This window comes from Pantherophis guttatus, chromosome 3 (genome assembly GCF_059756535.1).
Source record: "Pantherophis guttatus breed Tessera chromosome 3, ASM5975653v1, whole genome shotgun sequence".
NCBI classification, from domain to species: domain Eukaryota; kingdom Metazoa; phylum Chordata; class Lepidosauria; order Squamata; family Colubridae; genus Pantherophis; species Pantherophis guttatus.
Genome location: NC_142065.1, coordinates 214,788,845 through 214,807,630, shown reverse-complemented (window position 1 = coordinate 214,807,630; position 18,786 = coordinate 214,788,845). Strand labels below are relative to the sequence as shown.

Genomic DNA, 18,786 nt, shown 5'->3' with positions numbered 1-18,786 from the left:
CAGAAAAATATATTAGGAAAATGTTAACCTTGAGCTGGTCAGAATCGAACTCCTAGCAGTGGGCAGAATCAGCCTGCAATACTGCATTCTAACTACAGCAAACCATGGATGGATGGATGGATGGGCAATAGCAACCTAGAATCAAGGAGAAATTTCCTGACAGTGAGAATAACTAATCGGTGGAAGGGCTTGCCTCCAGAAATTGTGGGTGCTCCAACACTGGAAGTTTTTAAGAAAAGATTGAACCTCCACTTGAGTGGGATGCTAGAGGTTCTCCTGCCTTGAGCAGAGGGGTTGGGCTAGAAGATCTCTGATGTTCCTTCCAACCCTTCGATTCTATGGTTCTATGTATTATTGGTTTCCCAAATAATAAATTACAGGTATTCCTCGACCTACAATCGTTCATTCGGTGACCGTTCAAAATTACAACAGCGCCAATAAAAAGTGACTTATGACTGTTTTTCACACTTACGACCGTTGCAGCATCCCCATGGTCACGGGATCAGAATTCAGCAATTGGCTCGTATTTATGATGGTTGCAGAGTTGCGGGGTCATGGGCTCCCCCTGGGTGACCTTTGGACGAGCAAAGTCAGTGGGGAAGCCAGATTCACTTAACGACCGTCTTAGCAACAACCACTGCAAGAAAGATTGTAAACTGGGGCAAAACTGGCTTAACAACTGCCTTGCTTAGCAACAGAAATGGGGGGCTGAACTGTGGCTGTAAGTAGAGGACTACCTGCACTTAACACTTAACAAACCGAATGAGTCCGGATGGATCAGAGATCAAATCTCGGGCGTGACAATCCTCTGGAAAAACTAAAAGAACCGTTTCTGTGGCGTTTGCAGAATTTGTGAAAACTTTTGCCTTTGCTACCTTTTCCCACACAGAATAAATGGGGAGAGAAACCTCAGGGGGTCCAAAGACAAAACCCAAATGTCTTTTTGTGTCAGCTTTTGAACTCCTGAAAATGCTGCACTGCACCAGTTTGGCAAAATGAAAAGCACAGACCCCCACCCCAAAATGATCTGATCCTAATGGGTACAACCTACCTATTGTATCTCGATGCCACTCGGGAGCGGGGGGAATTAAAAATTGCAACATGGGCCGTGAAAACGCTGCCCACCTCGATGTACATGTGCCTGCCCTAATTCTGGGAGATACATAACACAAAAGGCTTCTTGTTTGTCCCCACAAAGAAATTATTGCCTTGCTTCCTTGGGAAGCCTCTAAAAAATGAGTAAACTGTAATTATGTCTCTGCTCCATCCTCTTCTTTCTTTCTTTTCTTTTTCTTTCTTTTTCTTTCCTTCCTTCCTTCCTTCCTTCCTTCCTTTCTGCCTGCCTGTTGGTTGTGTTTGTTTTAATCTCCCTCAAAGGTTACCAAGGGAGGAGCCCCACAGACAGAAGGCGAAGATGGTTTCCGGCCTAAGAGGAAGGCAGTACTTCCATCTTTGTTTGTTTGTTTATATATATACACCCTTCCTCTATTATGTTTATGAATACCTCAATGAGGCAAACATAGCTAATGTTCCTGCCTCCTCCTATTTTCCCCACAACAACCCTTGTGAGGTGAATTGGGGAGAGTGAGAGACAGAGACAGAGAGACTGGCCCAAGGTCACTCAACCAGCTTTCATGGCTAAGGCAGGACTTGAACTCATGGCCTCTCACTTTCTAGCCCGGTGCTTTAACCACTATACCAAACTGGCTCTCCTAATTTCATAGGGCAAGAAGGGACTTTGGGGGTCTTGTAGTCCAACCCCCTGCCCAAGGCACCAGAGCTTATACCATCCCAGACAGATGGAGCTCAATTGTCGAAGACTAGCTCTACTCCAGTTTCATTCTGAGCATATATTATGAAGTTGGGATTTTTAACTAATCCCCCAAAAGGCGGAGTCTGCATGAAATCCCAGGGCTCTAAGGGCGCGTCCTTTGACAAAAATGACAGTGGATCCTTGTAAAGGCACGAAGGGCTCGAGGTGGCCTCCGGGTGTGTGTGGGAGACCTTGGTAGACGTGAGCAGAAGAGGACAAGAGCCGCCAGACGGGATGGGACAACTCGTTGCGGGCCAATTCAACAATTCAATTTAATTATTTAAAGTAATTTTAAAACTTTTGTCATTCGCATTTCATTTTGTCGCTTTCTTTAATGATTCTATTCCATTATTTCTTCTATATAGGTGTTAGCTCCTGTCCCGTGCCGAGCTGGCCATGGCACAGTGGCCACAGCAAATTGGCTGTGAGGGGTTGTCGTAGAGCCCCACTGGGAGGCTGTACCAGCTCTCTGCTTGCAAGGACATCACGGGACGGAGAAGACCTGTTTGGCTAGAGAAGGGTGAGCTGCGTGGAACCTGTCAGTCAGCACCCACCTCTTGTACTACCGACCGGGTGCCCTCCCTCGCAAGGGAAGCCTTCTCCAAAAATAAGTTCCTCTGGGCTTATGCAACTGGGCTCCCCACTGGGCTCTCTTCAGCTCCAAGCTTGGCACCTTCTGAAATGGCCCACCTCCACTCAGGCGCCCCAGGCGACCCCTTCCCAAGGAGACGGGATCCAGTGATCTTGTGGCTCTCCCTTCCAAAGGAGAGAAGGACAAGAGAGCCGAGGCTGCTGCAGAGGAAAGGAGAGGACGGGGACTCAAGGATTCCCCTCAGCCAAAGGGGAAAAGAAAGGCCACTCAGACGGGCCCAAAGAAGCTGCCACAAAGGCAGGCAGGGAAACGGGCAGCTATGGCCATGTGGAGGTTTAGACACACGATTCATCGTCCAACAACATGCTGGCTGGGGAATTCTGGCAGTTGAAGTCCACAAGTCTTGAAATTGCCAAGGCTGGAGCCCTCTGAACTAGGGCAGCAACTGCACCCCGACTTTAATTTTTTAAAAAGATTGTTTCTAACTAGAAATTGCATTAGAAAGTTTAATTCTGTTTTCATTTTAAAAACAATGCATAATTGGGAAGCTGGCTGGCTACAAAGCAAAGCCCCTTCTAACAAAGCCACTAGCACTGATGATGTTACCTAGTTGGGTCTGAGACGTCTGCAAGAAAGCCACCAAGCTCAGAGAGCACCAAGGACCCTTCATTTCAACCCTGAGCTCGAAGATTCTCCTTCCCTGGTATCAAAGCCCCTTCCTCCAGCATCAACTGACACTCCCAAGAACAGCTCTCCTCCCAGCCAGGCCCCTCAGGCATTCCCAGAAACTGAAAGGGAGGGGTGGCTGCAGCCCAGCGCCAGGTTTGAATCGGTGCTGATTCTCACCTGCCACGAGGGGAGGGGGGGTCAAAGAGCTGCCAGGGAGCACAGGAAGCATCTGCTGGGTCTAGAAGAATAACACACTCAACCTTCCAAATAGCAATAAAAACCTCCCTTGTTATGACCCGTAATCCCTTAACTCGGGGTCGAGTCGGGGCTGGATGGAGCTGAGCATTTACTGGCCGGATGCCCTTCCTGACACCACACGGAGTTCACAGCACATAGCAATAAAGGAGAATACAGGTAGACCTCAACTTACAACAATTCATTTACTGACTCCTCAAAGTTAGAACGGCACTGAAAAAAGTGACTTGTGACCGTTTTTTACAGTTACCACCTTAGTAGCATCTCCACGACCATGTGATCAAAATTCAGAGGCTGGGCATTGTGACCGTTGCCGTGTCCCAAAGTCACGTGATCTCCTTTTGCAACCTTCTGACAAGCAAAGTCAATGGGGAAGCCAGATTCACTTAACAACCGGGTTACTAACTTAACAACTGTGGTGATTCACTTAACAACGGTGGCAAGAAAAGGTTGTAAAAAGGGGGCAAATCTCACTGAACAAATGCCTCACTTAACAACCGAAATGTTGGCCTCAATTGTGGTGGTGAGTGGAGGACTACCTCCATTCCTTCCTTCCAAGTGTGTCCACCAGGCCAAAAGGCAACTGATCTGGCCAGGGAAAGGTCCTAGGTGGACAAAATCTGGGGAGACTCTTGGAAGCGCCTCGTCTCAACAACCCTTTCCCCCACCTACCTTCCTCCACATCATTGCGGCTGGCAGCCTCCAAGAGCTGGACGTTTTCAGGAAAGACCACCTTCTTCTCCTTGGCGGCCCTCCGTCTCTTCTTCTCCCCTTTAGCCTTCTTGCCCTGCACGTCCTTCTCAAACTGCGCCCACTTCTTCAGCTGCTGGGTGCGGCGCTTCTGGGCATGCTTGAGCCGCTCCTGGGTGCCCATCCGGGCAACGGCTGACATCTCAGCCAGCAGCTCCAGGTGGTCTGCCATGCCTGGCCAAATGCAGATGCTCACCTGCGACTCACGGTTAAAAGCATTTGGAAGTGATGGACGGGGGCAGGTGAGGCGAGGGGTGAAGGGGCCGAAAAGCTCTCTCTCTCTCTTGAGTACCAACGGCAACTCCTCAGAGGAGCCTGGCAAGAAGAAGGCCACACCCGGGCCGGTCAAAGTGCATCTTCACAAATTTGGGAGAAAGCTGGCTTTTAATCACTCAAGGGAGCCTCTCCGCAGCTGGTGCCAGCCCTAACAAGGAAAGCTGCACCTTTCTTGCCTTCCTCATACAGGCAGATCCTGTGAAAATGGGCACTCACAAAAGGAAGGATCTGGCCCTACAGGGAGGCTCGGGAGGCACTTTGGCTGCCCGCCTAAGGCAGGGTGAGGGGCTGCTAGCCCTTGTCCTCCATGTTCAAAAGACCCCACTGGGGAAAAGAGCAAAGCACCAATCCTTCGTTCTTTGGTGTCCGCCCGGCCCCTCAAGCACCAAACTCAGCCTGTGTCTCAGCCCCTTTTGACCAACCGTTCCCGCTGAGCTGAGTTTCCAGGTGTTCCCGTGGAGAAAGGTGCCGGCGATCTCAATCTCTTTACAACACTCCTCCTCCGGCGTCTCCTCTGGCGTCCCTAAAAGAGGACTTCAGCGCCTGGGGGCACGCCCCTTTGAACTGCCCTCACACGCCTGAGACTGGCCCAGAGCCACCCCTGCCAGACAAGGAGCCCACGGCTGCATCTCCTTCCAAGCGGAGTCCGCGGCTGGCTGCACATTCCAAGCCTTCCTTCGTGCCAGTAGCAGCTGCTTCAGAGCAAAGTCCTTGAGGGAGCTCTTTCGTTCTCCTTCTCCCCGCAAGGCATGGGCTCTCCTCGCCTCTAGCAACTTAATTAACAAATGGATTTGTCAATAAAGAAAAACTTCCTCGGAGTCCTTGGCTGCTTTCAAGGGGGCCGTTTCACTCCAGCTGCTCCGGAGCACCGCAGGACAAACCGGTTGACGGACGGACGACGGACGGCTGCTGGGCTGGAGTAAGCCCTGCTGGCTGAAGACTCCTCCCTTCGCGTGGCGCTACTGGGGCGCTGGGCTGAGCTTTCTGCCGTAGTCTCCAGCAAAGAGCTGCCTGGAAAGTCCTGCAGCAGAAGAGGAAGAAGGAAGCTGATCAGGCAGGGCTTAGAGGCTGCCACACACCCAGAACACCTAAGCCCCCTCTGGGCCAGACAAACAGCTGGCTCTTGCCCTGCCTTCCTCCCTCCAGGATTAGCCCACAGTCAAAGCTGAAGCCAATGACTTGGAAGTAACACAATGCAGATCAGGTTGGCCAAAGGGGAAGGAGGGGGCTCTTTTCAGCCCTGGGTCCCCTCCTGCCCTTTATAGCAGCCTCCCTCCCGCAATTAGATGTCCTTCACATTTCCCGGCATCTGCATCCTTCCTACCTAATCCCCCTCGAGGGGGGGGTGGCTGGCTGGGGGATGCTTGCCTTGGGACAAATAGCAGGGGGAATTGAGGGAAAGACAGATTAAGGGCTTAGGGGGGAAACTGTAAATGATTTAAGTCCCTGAGGGCCTCAAGGGTAGACAGCAGATTGGCCCAGAGAAGTAACAGAATGATAGAATGACAGAGTTGGAAGGGACCTCGGAGGTCTTCTAGTCCAACCCCCTGCTCAAGCATCTCAGATCATCTCAGACAAGTGGCCGTCCGGTCTCTTCTCAAAAACCTCCAGTGATGGAGCACCTACAAATTGTGAAGGCAACTTCTGTTCTACTGGTTAATTGTTCTCACTGCAAGGGAATTTCTCCTGAGTTCCAGGTTGGTTCCCTCCATTGCTTCTTGCCTTGCCTTCAGGCGCTTTGGGGGATGGGTTGGCCCCCTCATCTTTGTGAAAACTCCTTAGATATTGGAAGACCCCTGGTCCTTCTTTCCATTAAACCAGACATACCCAGTTCCAGCAACGGTTCCTCATACGTGTTAGCCTACAGAGCTGGCTCAGGAATTCTGGGAGTTGAAGTCCATGGGTCGTAAAGTCCCCATAATTGTCCACCCCTGATCTAAACCAAAACCCTTCAGGACCAAGTCAGAAGAATCTCAGAACTCCCAAACATTCCTGCTGGTCAAAGGCCATCTGAATTTGGGTTCCTTCAGTAAATTTCCCTCCAGAACTGAAGTGACTCCTCCAGAAAGGATGCTTTTAATCCAAACCATTTTTTGGGTCCCCAGAAATGCTCAATATCTCTAAATGCACACCAAATCCCTGCCAGCAGCATCGGATGGAAATACATCCAACCAGCAAGACTCTCAGAAACTCGAGGCTCCCTTCGCCAGAGGAAACAGGACCCAGAGAAGCTGCTTCAAAAACTGGAGAAAATGCACACAGCAATTTTGGCCTCCACTTGAGAGGATGTTTGCCTCTGCACTGCATGCCCCAAAGGTGCTTTTTCAGGAGGCAACTAGACTTTCTTGTTTTTTCTCTTGAGGACGTTTCGCTTCTCATCCAAGAAGCTTCTTCAGCTCTGACAGGATGGTAGGGAATGGAAGGATTTGTACTCCTTGCAGGCAGCTGGTCACTGGCATCCTTTTAGAGGGTGCATTTCTAATTTTTCCTCTGGAAAACCATTCCTATTTCCACACCATTCAAAGGGTGTTCATCCCAAATTGTATAGCTAAAAGTCCGGAGGAGGAATTGCAGACTACAGGAACCATTTGCACCACTCAGGTGACTCTGAGGACACAGATAAATCTCCAAGTGGCCTCAAGGACCCTCTAAAAGGATGCCAATGACCAGCTGTCTGCAAGGAGTATAAATCCTTCCATTCCCCACCATCCAGTCAGAACTGAAGAAGCTCCTTGGATGAGAAGCGAAAGGTCTTCAAAGAAAAAACCCCCAGAAAGTCCAGTTGTCTCTTGAAAAAAGCACCTTTGGGACACTAAATGAATGTTATAAATCAAGGACTACCTGTAACGTGGCTGGGGAGTTCCTGTTAAAGGTGGCCTAGATACATTTTAAATCAGTATAAATAAATATTGCTTCAAGTTCCAGAAACCGGAGACCTACCCTGCTTTCTCACTCCACCCTGCATCTCTCAAGAGCCAGGAAGGCAGCACACAGTTCCTAGCCAGCATAATCTACATATCTGCCACCTCACCAAATGGCCACCAAAATCTGGCCAGACTCACTTGGGGCAAAATGGCTCAGGAGGATGTAAACCTTCCCATTTCTTTCTCCAATGACCACCACCTAGCTGGGGTTTAACACGCTGATCGCCCACCAAACGCTCTTATAAAGGAGCTGGCTTAGTCCAACAGCGATAAAACTAAGATGCCTTACAGCCAAAACAGCTTACAGCTTAGCCTGTAATTAGAACAAGCTACAACAATTAAACCTGACCAAGCTAAACCACAGAGCTACCACAGAATTCCACACCAAGCAATCCTAGAATTCCAATTTTAAAAATGTAATTGCACTTGGTTGCCACATAATCAGCTTACTGGAAAATATTTTGGGGAAATTCCTGATAAAATCTTCCACATGAGAGCAAAGAGGGAAAAAAGCAATTAGGGGTTTCTAGTCACATCAGAGACGGGTGGGATTAGCTCTCTGCATAGCTCCTGGAGCTTTTCGTGGACTAATAAAAGCAGACAAATAAGTTTTATATGCAAACAAAAGACATTTGCACAATCTGTGCATGTTACAAAACTGAGTTTTGCTACCAACCCCCCCTCCCCCCCCAATTCATGCTGGTGTATAATTTCCTAAAACACCACATGCATCACATACAATGAGTATATGCAATACCAATTACCTAAATCCTGGGGAAACAATGGGGCATGTTTCTGGCACTATTTTGCCAATATTGAGAGCTTCCAGAAACAATGAGGCAGGTATGGTTAAATTAAACCGAGAGACCCGATTTCTATATTCTTCTCCAGGTTTGTATCAATGATTTACAATCAAAGTTATATTCAAAGGGTTCTGGGTCCCCTCTGAGCTTGTTTTCTTGCAGGTGTTTCATTACCCAACTAGGTGACGACATCAGTGCTAGAAGGGAAGAAAGTTTGAGGAGTGGAGGAGGGTCCTTGGTGCTCTCTGAGCTTGGTAGTTTTCTTGCAAAGGTTTCATTACCCAAGCTAGCACTGATGATGTGACCTAGATGGGTGGTGAAACGTCTGCAAGAAAACCACCAAGCAGAGAGCACCAAGGACCCCTCAGTCCACCTCCTCTCTGCAAACCGCACTCCCTTCTAGCACTGATGATGTGACCTAGATGGGTCGTGAAACGTCTGCAAGGAAACAACCAATCTCAGAGAGCACCAAGGACCCCACAGTAGTCCTCCCCCTCCCCATGGATCCCACTCCCTTCCAGCATTGATGGTGTTCCCTACTTGGGTAATGAAACTACAAATATTCTCCTTTAAAGTTGCATTCATTATATTCACGAAACCACTGCAAATATGAATGCCCCCAGACCACCCTCAGCTTCCCAGTCACTGCAGGGGACCCCCCCCCCCCCAGGATTGCTGGTGCTGCAGTCAGGCCTGAGAAACCAAGAAGCTCTCCACCAGATCTCCCGTTTTGAAAATTAGCCCAACCCTGAGCCAAGCTCACTTGGTTTGATTTGCAACAGGAGTTCCAGGGGCCACAGATCAATCATCGGGGGTGACGTTTGAATGCAACAACCCTCCCCCTCCCCCCCCAGAAGAGTCCTACCTTTGTGCTCTTCCTCTGTTGCTTCTGGTGGCCCTCGGTGTCCTTCGGACGCCAACTGACCAATGCACAGGAGCCCTTCGGGTTAACAACCCCTGATTTCAGCAACAATAGAAAAGCGGCGGCTGCCCTCCTCTCCCACCCACCCAACCAGTCAGGCAGTGGCTGCAGCATTCCTGCTGCCCCACGCCACGCCGGGGCACCCACGCAACCTGCCCCAGGTGAAATACGGTATGCAGGAACTCCCCGACTCTTCCTGGAATCAGGAATGTGAAGCATTTGGCAAGAGCAGGAGCAACCCAGCAAGCGCTTCCCACTCTGCAAAGAGAAGCCGGTATTTATTGGGCTTGCAGGCCTTGGGGGGGGGGGTCCACACAAGGCCCCCTGGATGCAGCAGGAAACCGCTGGGGACAAGAGAGCTGGCCGTATCTGTTCCCCTGGAGACAAGGCCCCACGCAGAAAGTCCAACCTAGGACTATTCTGAACAAACTGCAATGGGGTTAAAGTGACAGGCAGTCCTCAGCCACTGTTAAGTGAAGCACTGCGGTTGTTAACTTAGTCACACGGTTGTTAAGTGAATTGACTTTGCTTGTCAGAAGGTCGCAAAAGGGGATCACGAGACCCTGGGACACTGCGGCCCTCATAAATACGAGTCGGCAAGCATTTGAATTTTGATCGGTGACCCTGGGGCTACTGCAACGGTCGTAAGTGTGAAAAACGTTCACAAGTCACTTTTTTCAGCGCCGTTGTAACTTGGTCCTCGGATTTACATCGGTGGCAGCATCCCTGCGGTCACATGCTCACCACATCCGACCTTCTTTAGTGGCTTCCTACAACCCCCGGCGATCTGCTTAACAACCGCAACCAAAAGTGCCAGAATTGCTGAGCAGAGTGGCCAGATGATGTCCTGCTTTATGACTATGTAAGCTTATTTATTTTCATCCCTTTATTATTTTTCTAAGTAACCCCAGGCGGTGAACATACCTAATTCCCCTTCCTCCTCCTCCTCCTCCTTTCTACTGAGCGAGCGAGCGAGAGAGAGTGAGTGAGTGGCTGGCCCAAAGTCACCCAGCTGGCTTTCGTGCCTAAAGCGAAACTAGAACTCCCAGTTCCTCTCAGTTTAGCCTGGTGCCTTGACCACTAGACCTTGGCAAGAGAAATTCCCACCTCAATTACTGTCTCTGGAGATGCTCCATGCTCCAGGTCCTGGTTGCCCCAAAGATGCTTTTTTCAAGAGGCAACTGGACTTTCTGGTTTGGTTTGGTTTTTTTGAAGACCTTTCGCTTCTCGTCTAAGAAGCTTCTTCAGCTCTGACTGGATGGTGGGGAATAGAAGGATTTATCTCCATCCAGTCAGAGCTGAAGAAGCTTCTTAGACGAGAAGCGAAAGGTCTTCAAAGCAAAAAGAAGGAAGTCCAATTGCCTCCTGGAGAAGCCCCTTTGGGACTCAATTACCGCCACTGAGGATTACCTGTACTACTGCTGAGCCAGGTGCTCCCTGCCTTCTTCCTGTACATCGTGTTCTCCCTATCTAAGTGCAGCCCCCTGCATTTCTCACCACCGAGCGGTGTTTTCTTAGCTCGAGTCCAACGTTCAGGTTTATCAAGATCCTTTGGAATCCTGAGCCTGCCTTCGGAAGACTTAGCAACCCCCCCCCCCCCCGCCCATTCAAAGCAAGCATTTTTCAAGGCAAGGCCTCTGGCCTCTTTTGCATCAGAAACGCAGCCCAATTTGCCCCCCACCGTCCGTCTCTTCTTCAGAAAAGACCCAAAGTGGCACAATACGCAGCATGCCAGACCCCCCCTCCTCTCGGCATCCCTTCACCCATTGGCAACTTTCCTGAAAGAGGGAGAGCCTTCCCAGGTAGGAAACGCATCCAAAGGAGCTAACGTTACTTTATTGTAAGGCTGTATCAGGGGTCTAGCCCACTGTAAGACTTGTGGAACTCCCAGAATTCCCCAGCCAACATGGGTGGCGAGCATGGTGAGGAATTCTGGGAGTTGAAATCCACAAGTCTTAAAGTTACCAAGTTTGGAGAGAATGGCATTACAGTTTTACAAGGCCTCATAAACCTGGCTGTCTAGTAAAGCTTAACTGGTCAAATAATAAATATTTGTTTGTTCCGAGCCAGCAGCCTCACACGGAAATCATATTTGCCTCCTGCAAAATCTAGGCACAGCCAGCCCCAAAGTGCCCCCAAGAGGCACTTTCTTTGCTTGCTTCCGTCTTTGGTTACCTGGCCAAAGCCCCTCCCATCGTTCTGGCAGAGGTAGAACGAGGACACCTGCAAGGAAAAAGACAGCTTCCGGGTGTCAGGAACACCTTCGCAAGGTAAGGAGTTCTGCACAGCAGCCCAGACCTGAATCGCTCCTCGCTAAATTTGCCATCCAGAAAGAACCGATGGCGAAGGGAAGACCTAGGTTTCACGTTCGGCTGTAAAACTCTGCCTCAGCACCTGGAAATAACCTGCCAGGAAAAGCTGCCCCTAGAAATAAGTGGAGGAGCAAACTCTGTAGCCTACTGCTCTGAGCAGCTCAGAAGAAAAGCTACTTTTTTAAAAATGCCATAAATAAAGTGGCACGCTAAAGCAACGAACTGGGGACAAGCTGCCTTCAAAGGGAGAAGGTGACTTTGATCCTCCACAAGAGAGCCTCCAGCTGAAAGACACCTTCATTAAAGGAGAAAATGAAAAGCAACGTAAGGCAGGTAATTTCGGAGTAGATCCTAAAGGCTGTGCAGGAAGCTTCTGGGGCTGTTTCCAACATGTGGAAGAGCAAATTGGGAACTTGCAAAATTTCTGGGCCAAACCTGGTCGGAGAAAGCCGAAAAGGCAGCCCCGCAGACAGAAGAGAAGATGTTGGAGTCTCATCATCCCCATTTCCAGTTTCTACACCTTGAAAAAGTCTGGGCAATAATGCACAATAATAACCTGCCTGCCTCCGGCTAAGGACTGGAAGGCAGCTGGCACCTCAGTTTCTGACTGGGAGAGATGTGGGCAAAGGGAGGGAGATGGGCACAATGCCACCCTGAGTAAAAGCCCATTTCACAGCCTAGGTATGACCAAATCACAAACAGCAAAGCAGGCTATATATATAGTCCTTGATTTACGACCACAATTGAGTCCAAAATATCTGCTGCTAAGCAAGACAGTCGTGAAATGGGTTTTGAGCCATTTTACAACTTTTCTGGCCACAGTTGTTAAGTGAATCGTGGCAGTTGTTAATAGTGAGTAACACTGTCGTTAAGTGAACCTGGCTTCTCCATTGACTTTGCTTGTCAGAGGGTCACAAAAGGGATCACATGATCCCAGAACCCTGCAACCATCGTAAGTATGAGCCAATTGCCAAGGGACTGGGGATGCTGTAGCGATTGCAAGCATGAAAAATGGTCATAAGTCACTTTTTTCAGTGTCATTGTAGCTCCAAACAATCGCTAAAAGAATGGAGTCCCTGCATTTAATGGACCAAGAAAGCATGCATGCACCAGAAACAAAAATGAGGCTCCTGTACCACAAACAGCAAGTGCACCAAAACTATGGCCTCTTCCATCTCATTCAGAGGTAGAAGCCGTGGTGGCCCAGAAGGCAGGATTGCAGGCCAACTCTGCCGTCTGCCAGGAGTTTGATCCTGTCTGGCTCAAGGTTGACTCAGCCTTCCGTCCTTCCGAGGTGGGTCAAATGAGGACCCAGATAGTTAGGGGCCAGAGGCTGACTCTGTGAGGGCTGGGAAGCCTTGGGAAGCAGTATGTAAGTCTAAGTGCTGGTGCTATTCTCCAGGCCCGATTCACAACACACTGTCTTGGAACACAACCCGTCGGTATTTTAGCTCTCCACCAAATCAACTTTCCATCACACCTTTTCCCCAGGGACTATTCTGCTGGGGGGGGGGGGAACCAGCCACCGCCCTTTGGCTTTTAAATTTTTTATTAGGTTATCAAAATATAAAATACAGAAATGCAAAGGAAAATGGAAATAACGGGGGAAAAGGGAAGGAGAAGAAAAAAGTGTATAGGATGAAAGGGAAAGAAAAGGAAAAGCATTGACTTTTGATTCTTTTCGGTGCAGTAAAATAGGATAATTACAACCTCAACTTTTTACTTTTGCATAATAAAAGCTGCTAGCCATTTCTATAACAATGATCCTATCTCATCAGCAAAACGAAAGTTTCATTTTTTTCTCCACCTCAAAGTCCAGAAATGGTTTCCAAATAAAAACAAAATTGTGTTCTTTTTTTTCTTTAATGAAAGCAATCAATTTTGCTCTCTCTGCTAAGTCCATCCAATTTTGCAGTCATTTGTCCATTGTAGGAATCAAAGTGTCCTTCCATTTTTGGGCATAGAGTGTTCTTGCTGCTGTCAGCATGCATATAACATCATCAGCCACTGCTCTTTGGAGCCTCTTCAAGCCGCTCATCCCCAAAATCTGAACAGCTCGTCCAAACGGGAAAGGATCTCTCAAGAACCACTGCTCCAAACCCAGGAATTCCAAATTGGTCTGAAGACAGGAAGCAGAGAACCAGAAGCAGAGCAGAGCAGCTCCTGACCCAGGGAAATGCTGACAGAAAGAGAGGGAGGGATGGGGGGGAGGGAGAGAGAGGGAGAGAAACAAAGCTGTGTGAGTTGCCAACACACACCCAACAATGGCTGGTATGTTTACAAGAGGCCGTTTGCAGGCTGCTTCACCCCCTGCTAGAGAGGAAAAGCAGACAGAGCCATTAAATCAAGCTTGCCAAGGGATCGACCAATGTATAATCAGCGTAAATGGAATTGCTTGAAAAGGGAAAAAGGGTTTTCTAATGATACTTTTGCCGAAAGAAAACGGTATAATTATACCAGCATAATTTAAGAAAGTTCCAAAAACTTACGTCTGCTAAATATAAATAAGGGCTTCACCCATATTTCAGAACTGCCTAGAGCATAAAGTCAACTAATCAAAGGATGAAATCATCGGCTTTATTTCAGCAGAGATTTGGGATATTTTAGTAAAATATTTTGTACTGATCACACCAAAGTGCTCTAAGGTCTCTATTAGTAAACCAGTGGCTATTCATAAGTTCCTGCAGGAGACGCTTCACACACACCTGTGAGTCCGGCCTCGGCGCAGGGCCCCATCTCTGCAGGTGCGTTTTGCAAACTCACTTCCCCCCATCCCTAAGTCAGTAACATTACCCGGGGGGGGGGGGTCCTCCAGCCCAGAGATCCAGCCCTGCTAAGGAAGGGTCAGCCCTAGAGGGCACTTGGATTGTTTGGGGGGGGTCTCCTGCTAGAGCAGGGGGTTGGACTAGAAGACCTCCAAGGTCCCCTCCGACTCTCTTATTCTGGCAGATTGATCTGATTAGTATCAGATCTAGCTGCCCAGAGTTACCTTCAGGTAAGATGGGCGACCTATAAATTAATTAATATTAATTTATATTAATTAATTTAATAATTAATAACACACATGTATAAATCCCAACCACCCCCCTGCTTATCCCATTCCCTCTCTCCCCATTGGTTTAGCTATCGTATTTTGTATTTTTATATTTTTGTAGTAACAACAACAACAATAATAATAATTTTATTTCTATACTGCCCTTCTCCCGAAGGACTCAGGGTGGTGTACAGCCTATTAAAAGCACAAAGACAAACATCAATTAAAAATAATTAAAATTATTAAATAGTTTCGGCTCAAATAGCATTTTATCTATACAGATTTATTTATTTTTTAATATTGTAAACCATCCGAGGCATCCTATGGTGAGGTGCATGGCCCAATCAATTTAAATAAACATAAACACACACACATATAATGGATGGGAGACCACCAGGAAACCCTGCTGGGGTGACTCCCTCATACCAGAGCCCACCCTCTGGCCCATGGGGCTGAGCCTCTCTCCTGCATCCCCATTAGCCGCAGCAAAGGGCGGATGGGGGGGACGAGAAGGGGGGTCTTCCGCCTGGTCCAGAGTGGCGGGATCTCCTGGTGGCCTCTCATCCAGCTGCCCCTTCGGTGGCTCCTCCCCCCCCCACGCCTTTCCACAGACAGGCAGGAGCCCCAGGCCATGAACTGAATCACCTAGCACACCACTCTGTGCGTGTGTGTGTGTGTGGGGGGGTGTCTTGGACTACACCCTCCATCATCCCCCTTTCCTTTCAGGCCAGTCTTGGCTGGGGATGATGGGAGTGGTGCCGGAATGGGGAAGGTCCCGGATACCCTCCTCAGGGGGTCTTTCCGGCGCCCCCTCCGCCCGCCATCAACAAGGCCAAAGGCGCCCCCTCCCCAGGAAATCCGAGGCTCCTCCCCCCACCGAGTGACCCTCCCCCCCCCACACACCCCTGACCTCCGGGCCCCTCGAGGGAGACCCCCGCTCACTCCCGCCGCCGCCGCCCCCCGCCTCGCCTCGCCTCGCCCCCCTCACCGCGGCTCCACGCCGGCCGTCCCCCGAGGCGCGCGTCTCCCGCTAGGCCCGGCATCGCCGCCATGGCAACCAGCCACACTTCCGCCGCGGGCCGGAAGTGGGAGGCTTTTCCCCCGCCGCCGCCATATTGAGTGAGGTCAAAAAGGCTCAAGGAAGCCCGAGACGGGTAGAGCTTGGTCTGCAGAACCGCGGGTGGCCGCCAGATGGCGACAAAGCGGAGTTATCTGCCTGAAGCTGCTCTCAGGCTGAGCAAAGCGGAGGATGATGGGAGTTGTAGTCCCACACATCTGGAGGGCATCAGGCTGGTTGGAGACTCGGCCTCTTTATCTTCTGAGCTGCAAAGAGAAAGGCATCAAGGATTTCCCATGGAATCCATGGTAGAGCTTGATAAATGGATTTAAAATGTCCAATTTATGCTGGGAAAATCTAGGACAGGGCAGGACAGGACAGAACATGGGAATAGACTAGACTAGACTAGACCAGAATGGACAGGACAGGACAGGACGAATAGAATAGAATATAGAATAGAATAGAATTTTTATTGGCCAAGTGTAATTGGACACACAAGGAATCTGTCTTGGTGCATACGCTCTCAGTGTACATGGACATGGGAATAGACTAGACTAGACTAGACTAGAATGGACAGGACAGAATAATAACTTTATTGTCACTTTAAATCTACACTAATCGGCATACATTAAAATGAAATTTCATTGCCTACAGCTCCCAAAGGCTCTCCACCCCCAATATGCACTACATAAACATGACTAAATAAATAAATAAACAAATACAAAATTATGTATGTAGTATATGACACACAGAGGAACAACACAGTCTAGTCTGGATGTATGCACGTACATGGCGAGAAAAAATTATTTATTACTGTTTATGCAATCTTCCAGAAGGGACCACAACTTTTCCTTCCTCCGTCACTAGAAACAGCCATTTGTCCAGAATGGAATAAAGCAGGCAGGGATGTCCAACCTTGGGAACTTTGTGGACTTCAAGCTTTCCTGGCTGGGGAATTCTGGGAGTTGAAGTCCACAGGACTTAAAAGTTTCCAAGGTTCAACATCCCTGGTATACAGGGTCTCTTGCTTGAGGAGGGGTTGGACTAGAGGACCTCCAAGGTCCCTCCCACCTCTCTTATTCTGCATGACCAGCTTCCCAGCTTGTGATTTCTAAACCAAAGGATTAACCTTCCACCAGATGTGCTGAAACATATCTTAAGATATGTTTCCAGGAATCTTCAGGATTACCTAGGTTGATCCCTCCATTCTTAATGAGTCCATGAATGACTCACCTATTTATGCAAAGCTACAGCCCACACCAGATTGTCCAAAGAAAAGCTGAAAAGCATGGAGTTGATTGTTTATTCTGTGCCACTCTGAAATAGCTCCTCCAAGAAGGAAAAGGGGCCTTTAAAACCACCGGCCTAATATTTCTTGAAGATTTATTAGCTTATTTATTATATTGATTGATGTAGCCCCCTAACCCACAATTGCCACTCTGGTGACAGACAAAGTAAAAAAATAAATAAAAACAGCAATTACAGGTAGACCTCGACTTACAACAATTCAGTTAGCGACCTTTTAAAGTTACAACAGCACTGAAAAAACTGATTTCTGACTGTTTTTCATACTTACAACCGTTGCAGCATCCCTTGGCTCACGTGATCAAAATTCAGAGGCTTAGCAACTGATTCATATTTATGACAGTCGCATTCTCCCGGGGGTCACGTGATCCCCTTTTGGTGACCTCCTGGCAAGCAAAGTCCATGGGGAAGCCAGGTTCACTTAACGACCGGGTGACTAACTTAAGAACTGCAGTGATTCATTTAACAAGTCTGGCAAGAAATATGGGGCAAAACTCACTTGACAAATGTCTCGCTTAGCAACAGAAATTTTGTCTTCAGTTGTGGCCGTAAGTCGAGGACTACTTTCACTCAAAGAAAGGTGTTGTAGGACAAAGCATAGGAAAGAGAAGACCACCTGGAAACCTAGAATCTCTCAACCTCCTGACTTACTGAACATCAGCAGGACTTTGCACCCCTCAAATCTCCGAGGGTGAGGTCCTAGAGACCCCCCTGCACGACACACAGACAGTTTCCCCACAGAGCAGAAGGTAATGAAAGTAAGCAGGTCCTCAGGTAGTCTTTTCTTTTATTGATGCTCTCTGAGCTTGGGGGTTTTCTTGCAAACGTTTCATCACCCAACTAGGTAACATCATCAGTGCTGAAAGGGAAGAGGAAGAGTGGGAAGAGGAGAACTCTGGGGTCCTTGATGCTCTCTGAGCTTGGTCGTTTGCTTGCAGACATTTCATTACCCAACTAAGTAACATATTCAGTGCTAGAAGATGCAAAAACCACTCCCTTCTAGCACTCATGATGCTACCTAGTTGGGTAATGAAACATCTGCCAGAAAACCACCCAGCTCAGAGAGCACCGAGGACCCCTGATTTCAACCCTGAGCTACAAATATTCTCCTTTATAGCTGTTTAATCACCAGCATCGCAAATTGTACCCGAACCTTAAAATGCAACTCCTACAATAATACAGATATTTCAGGTTAGGGGCCATTACTTAACCATGCTGGGCAATGATATTTGGATCCGGATCCCCTTTCAAAAGATTATCCATGACATATCTTCCCATGAAAACGTGATTTTTGTTCCGCAGCCCTCCAGCAAAAAGTCGGTAATTACCTCAAGGGCGAAAGGGGGCTTCCCAGGGCGAAGGCAGCGCATCCATCCACACGGGGTGCTCACCATCTGTAGGAGCTCCTTGTGAGCTTTCTGAGGGCCTCCGGGGACCGAGGCTGGAGAAGGAAGGCTTGGATGGGGCTGTGCTCTACGAAGAAAGAAGGATGGAGATCGAGGAGAGAAGCAACCTAGAACTAAGGAGAAATTTCCTGACAGTGAGAAGAATTAAACAGCGGAAGAACTTGTCTCCAGAAGTTATGGGTGCTCCATCATTGGAGGTTTCCAAGAAGACACTGGACAGCCATTTGTCTGAAATGCTATAGTGTTTCCTGCTGGAGCAGGGGGTTGGACTAGAAGACCTCCAAGGTCCCTTCCAACTCTGTTATCCTGTAAGGGCCACCAAGGAACCAAAGGCTAGACAAAAGAGGCTCCATCATTGCTCACCAGCTGGTCACTCCAGGCAAGCTGTGGCAGGGAGGATGGATAGCTACATCAACTCTACCATCATCTCATCGGCTACATCAGGCCTCCCTCCATCTCCATGAAGGTGACACGGACTGCAATTCTCTCTCCTGAGTCCATGTTCTCTACAAATGCAGACACACAAGCCAACACCCCCATATACTCACACCTGCTTTGGGACAGGCCTTTTGCACAACCGTCAAATTAGTTTCCCTGTTGGAGTTTTGCAGAGAGGAAGCACAGGTTGTCCCAAAGGGGCTTTCTTCTCAAGAGGCAACTGGACTTCT

General features: G+C 48.7%; 1 protein-coding gene across 4 annotated transcripts in view; it reads right to left on the bottom strand.

The window, feature by feature from the left end:
• PPP1R16A (protein phosphatase 1 regulatory subunit 16A) overlaps positions 1-15,673 on the bottom strand; it is a 39,607-nt gene extending 23,934 nt beyond the window's left edge. For 2 of the 4 annotated variants that reach the window (XM_087891463.1, XM_087891464.1), the window contains exons 1-2: positions 15,339-15,673; positions 4,002-5,376 (exon numbers count right to left, since the gene is read on the bottom strand). In XM_087891463.1, the coding sequence (XP_087747589.1) occupies positions 4,002-4,251 (250 nt within the window). In that variant the 5' untranslated portion in view covers positions 4,252-5,376; positions 15,339-15,673. The remainder of the gene's footprint in view (positions 1-4,001; positions 5,377-15,338) is intronic. The other 2 variants (XM_087891465.1, XM_087891466.1) reach the window with 1 other exon arrangement.
• Between the last annotated feature and the right edge of the window lie 3,113 nt (positions 15,674-18,786).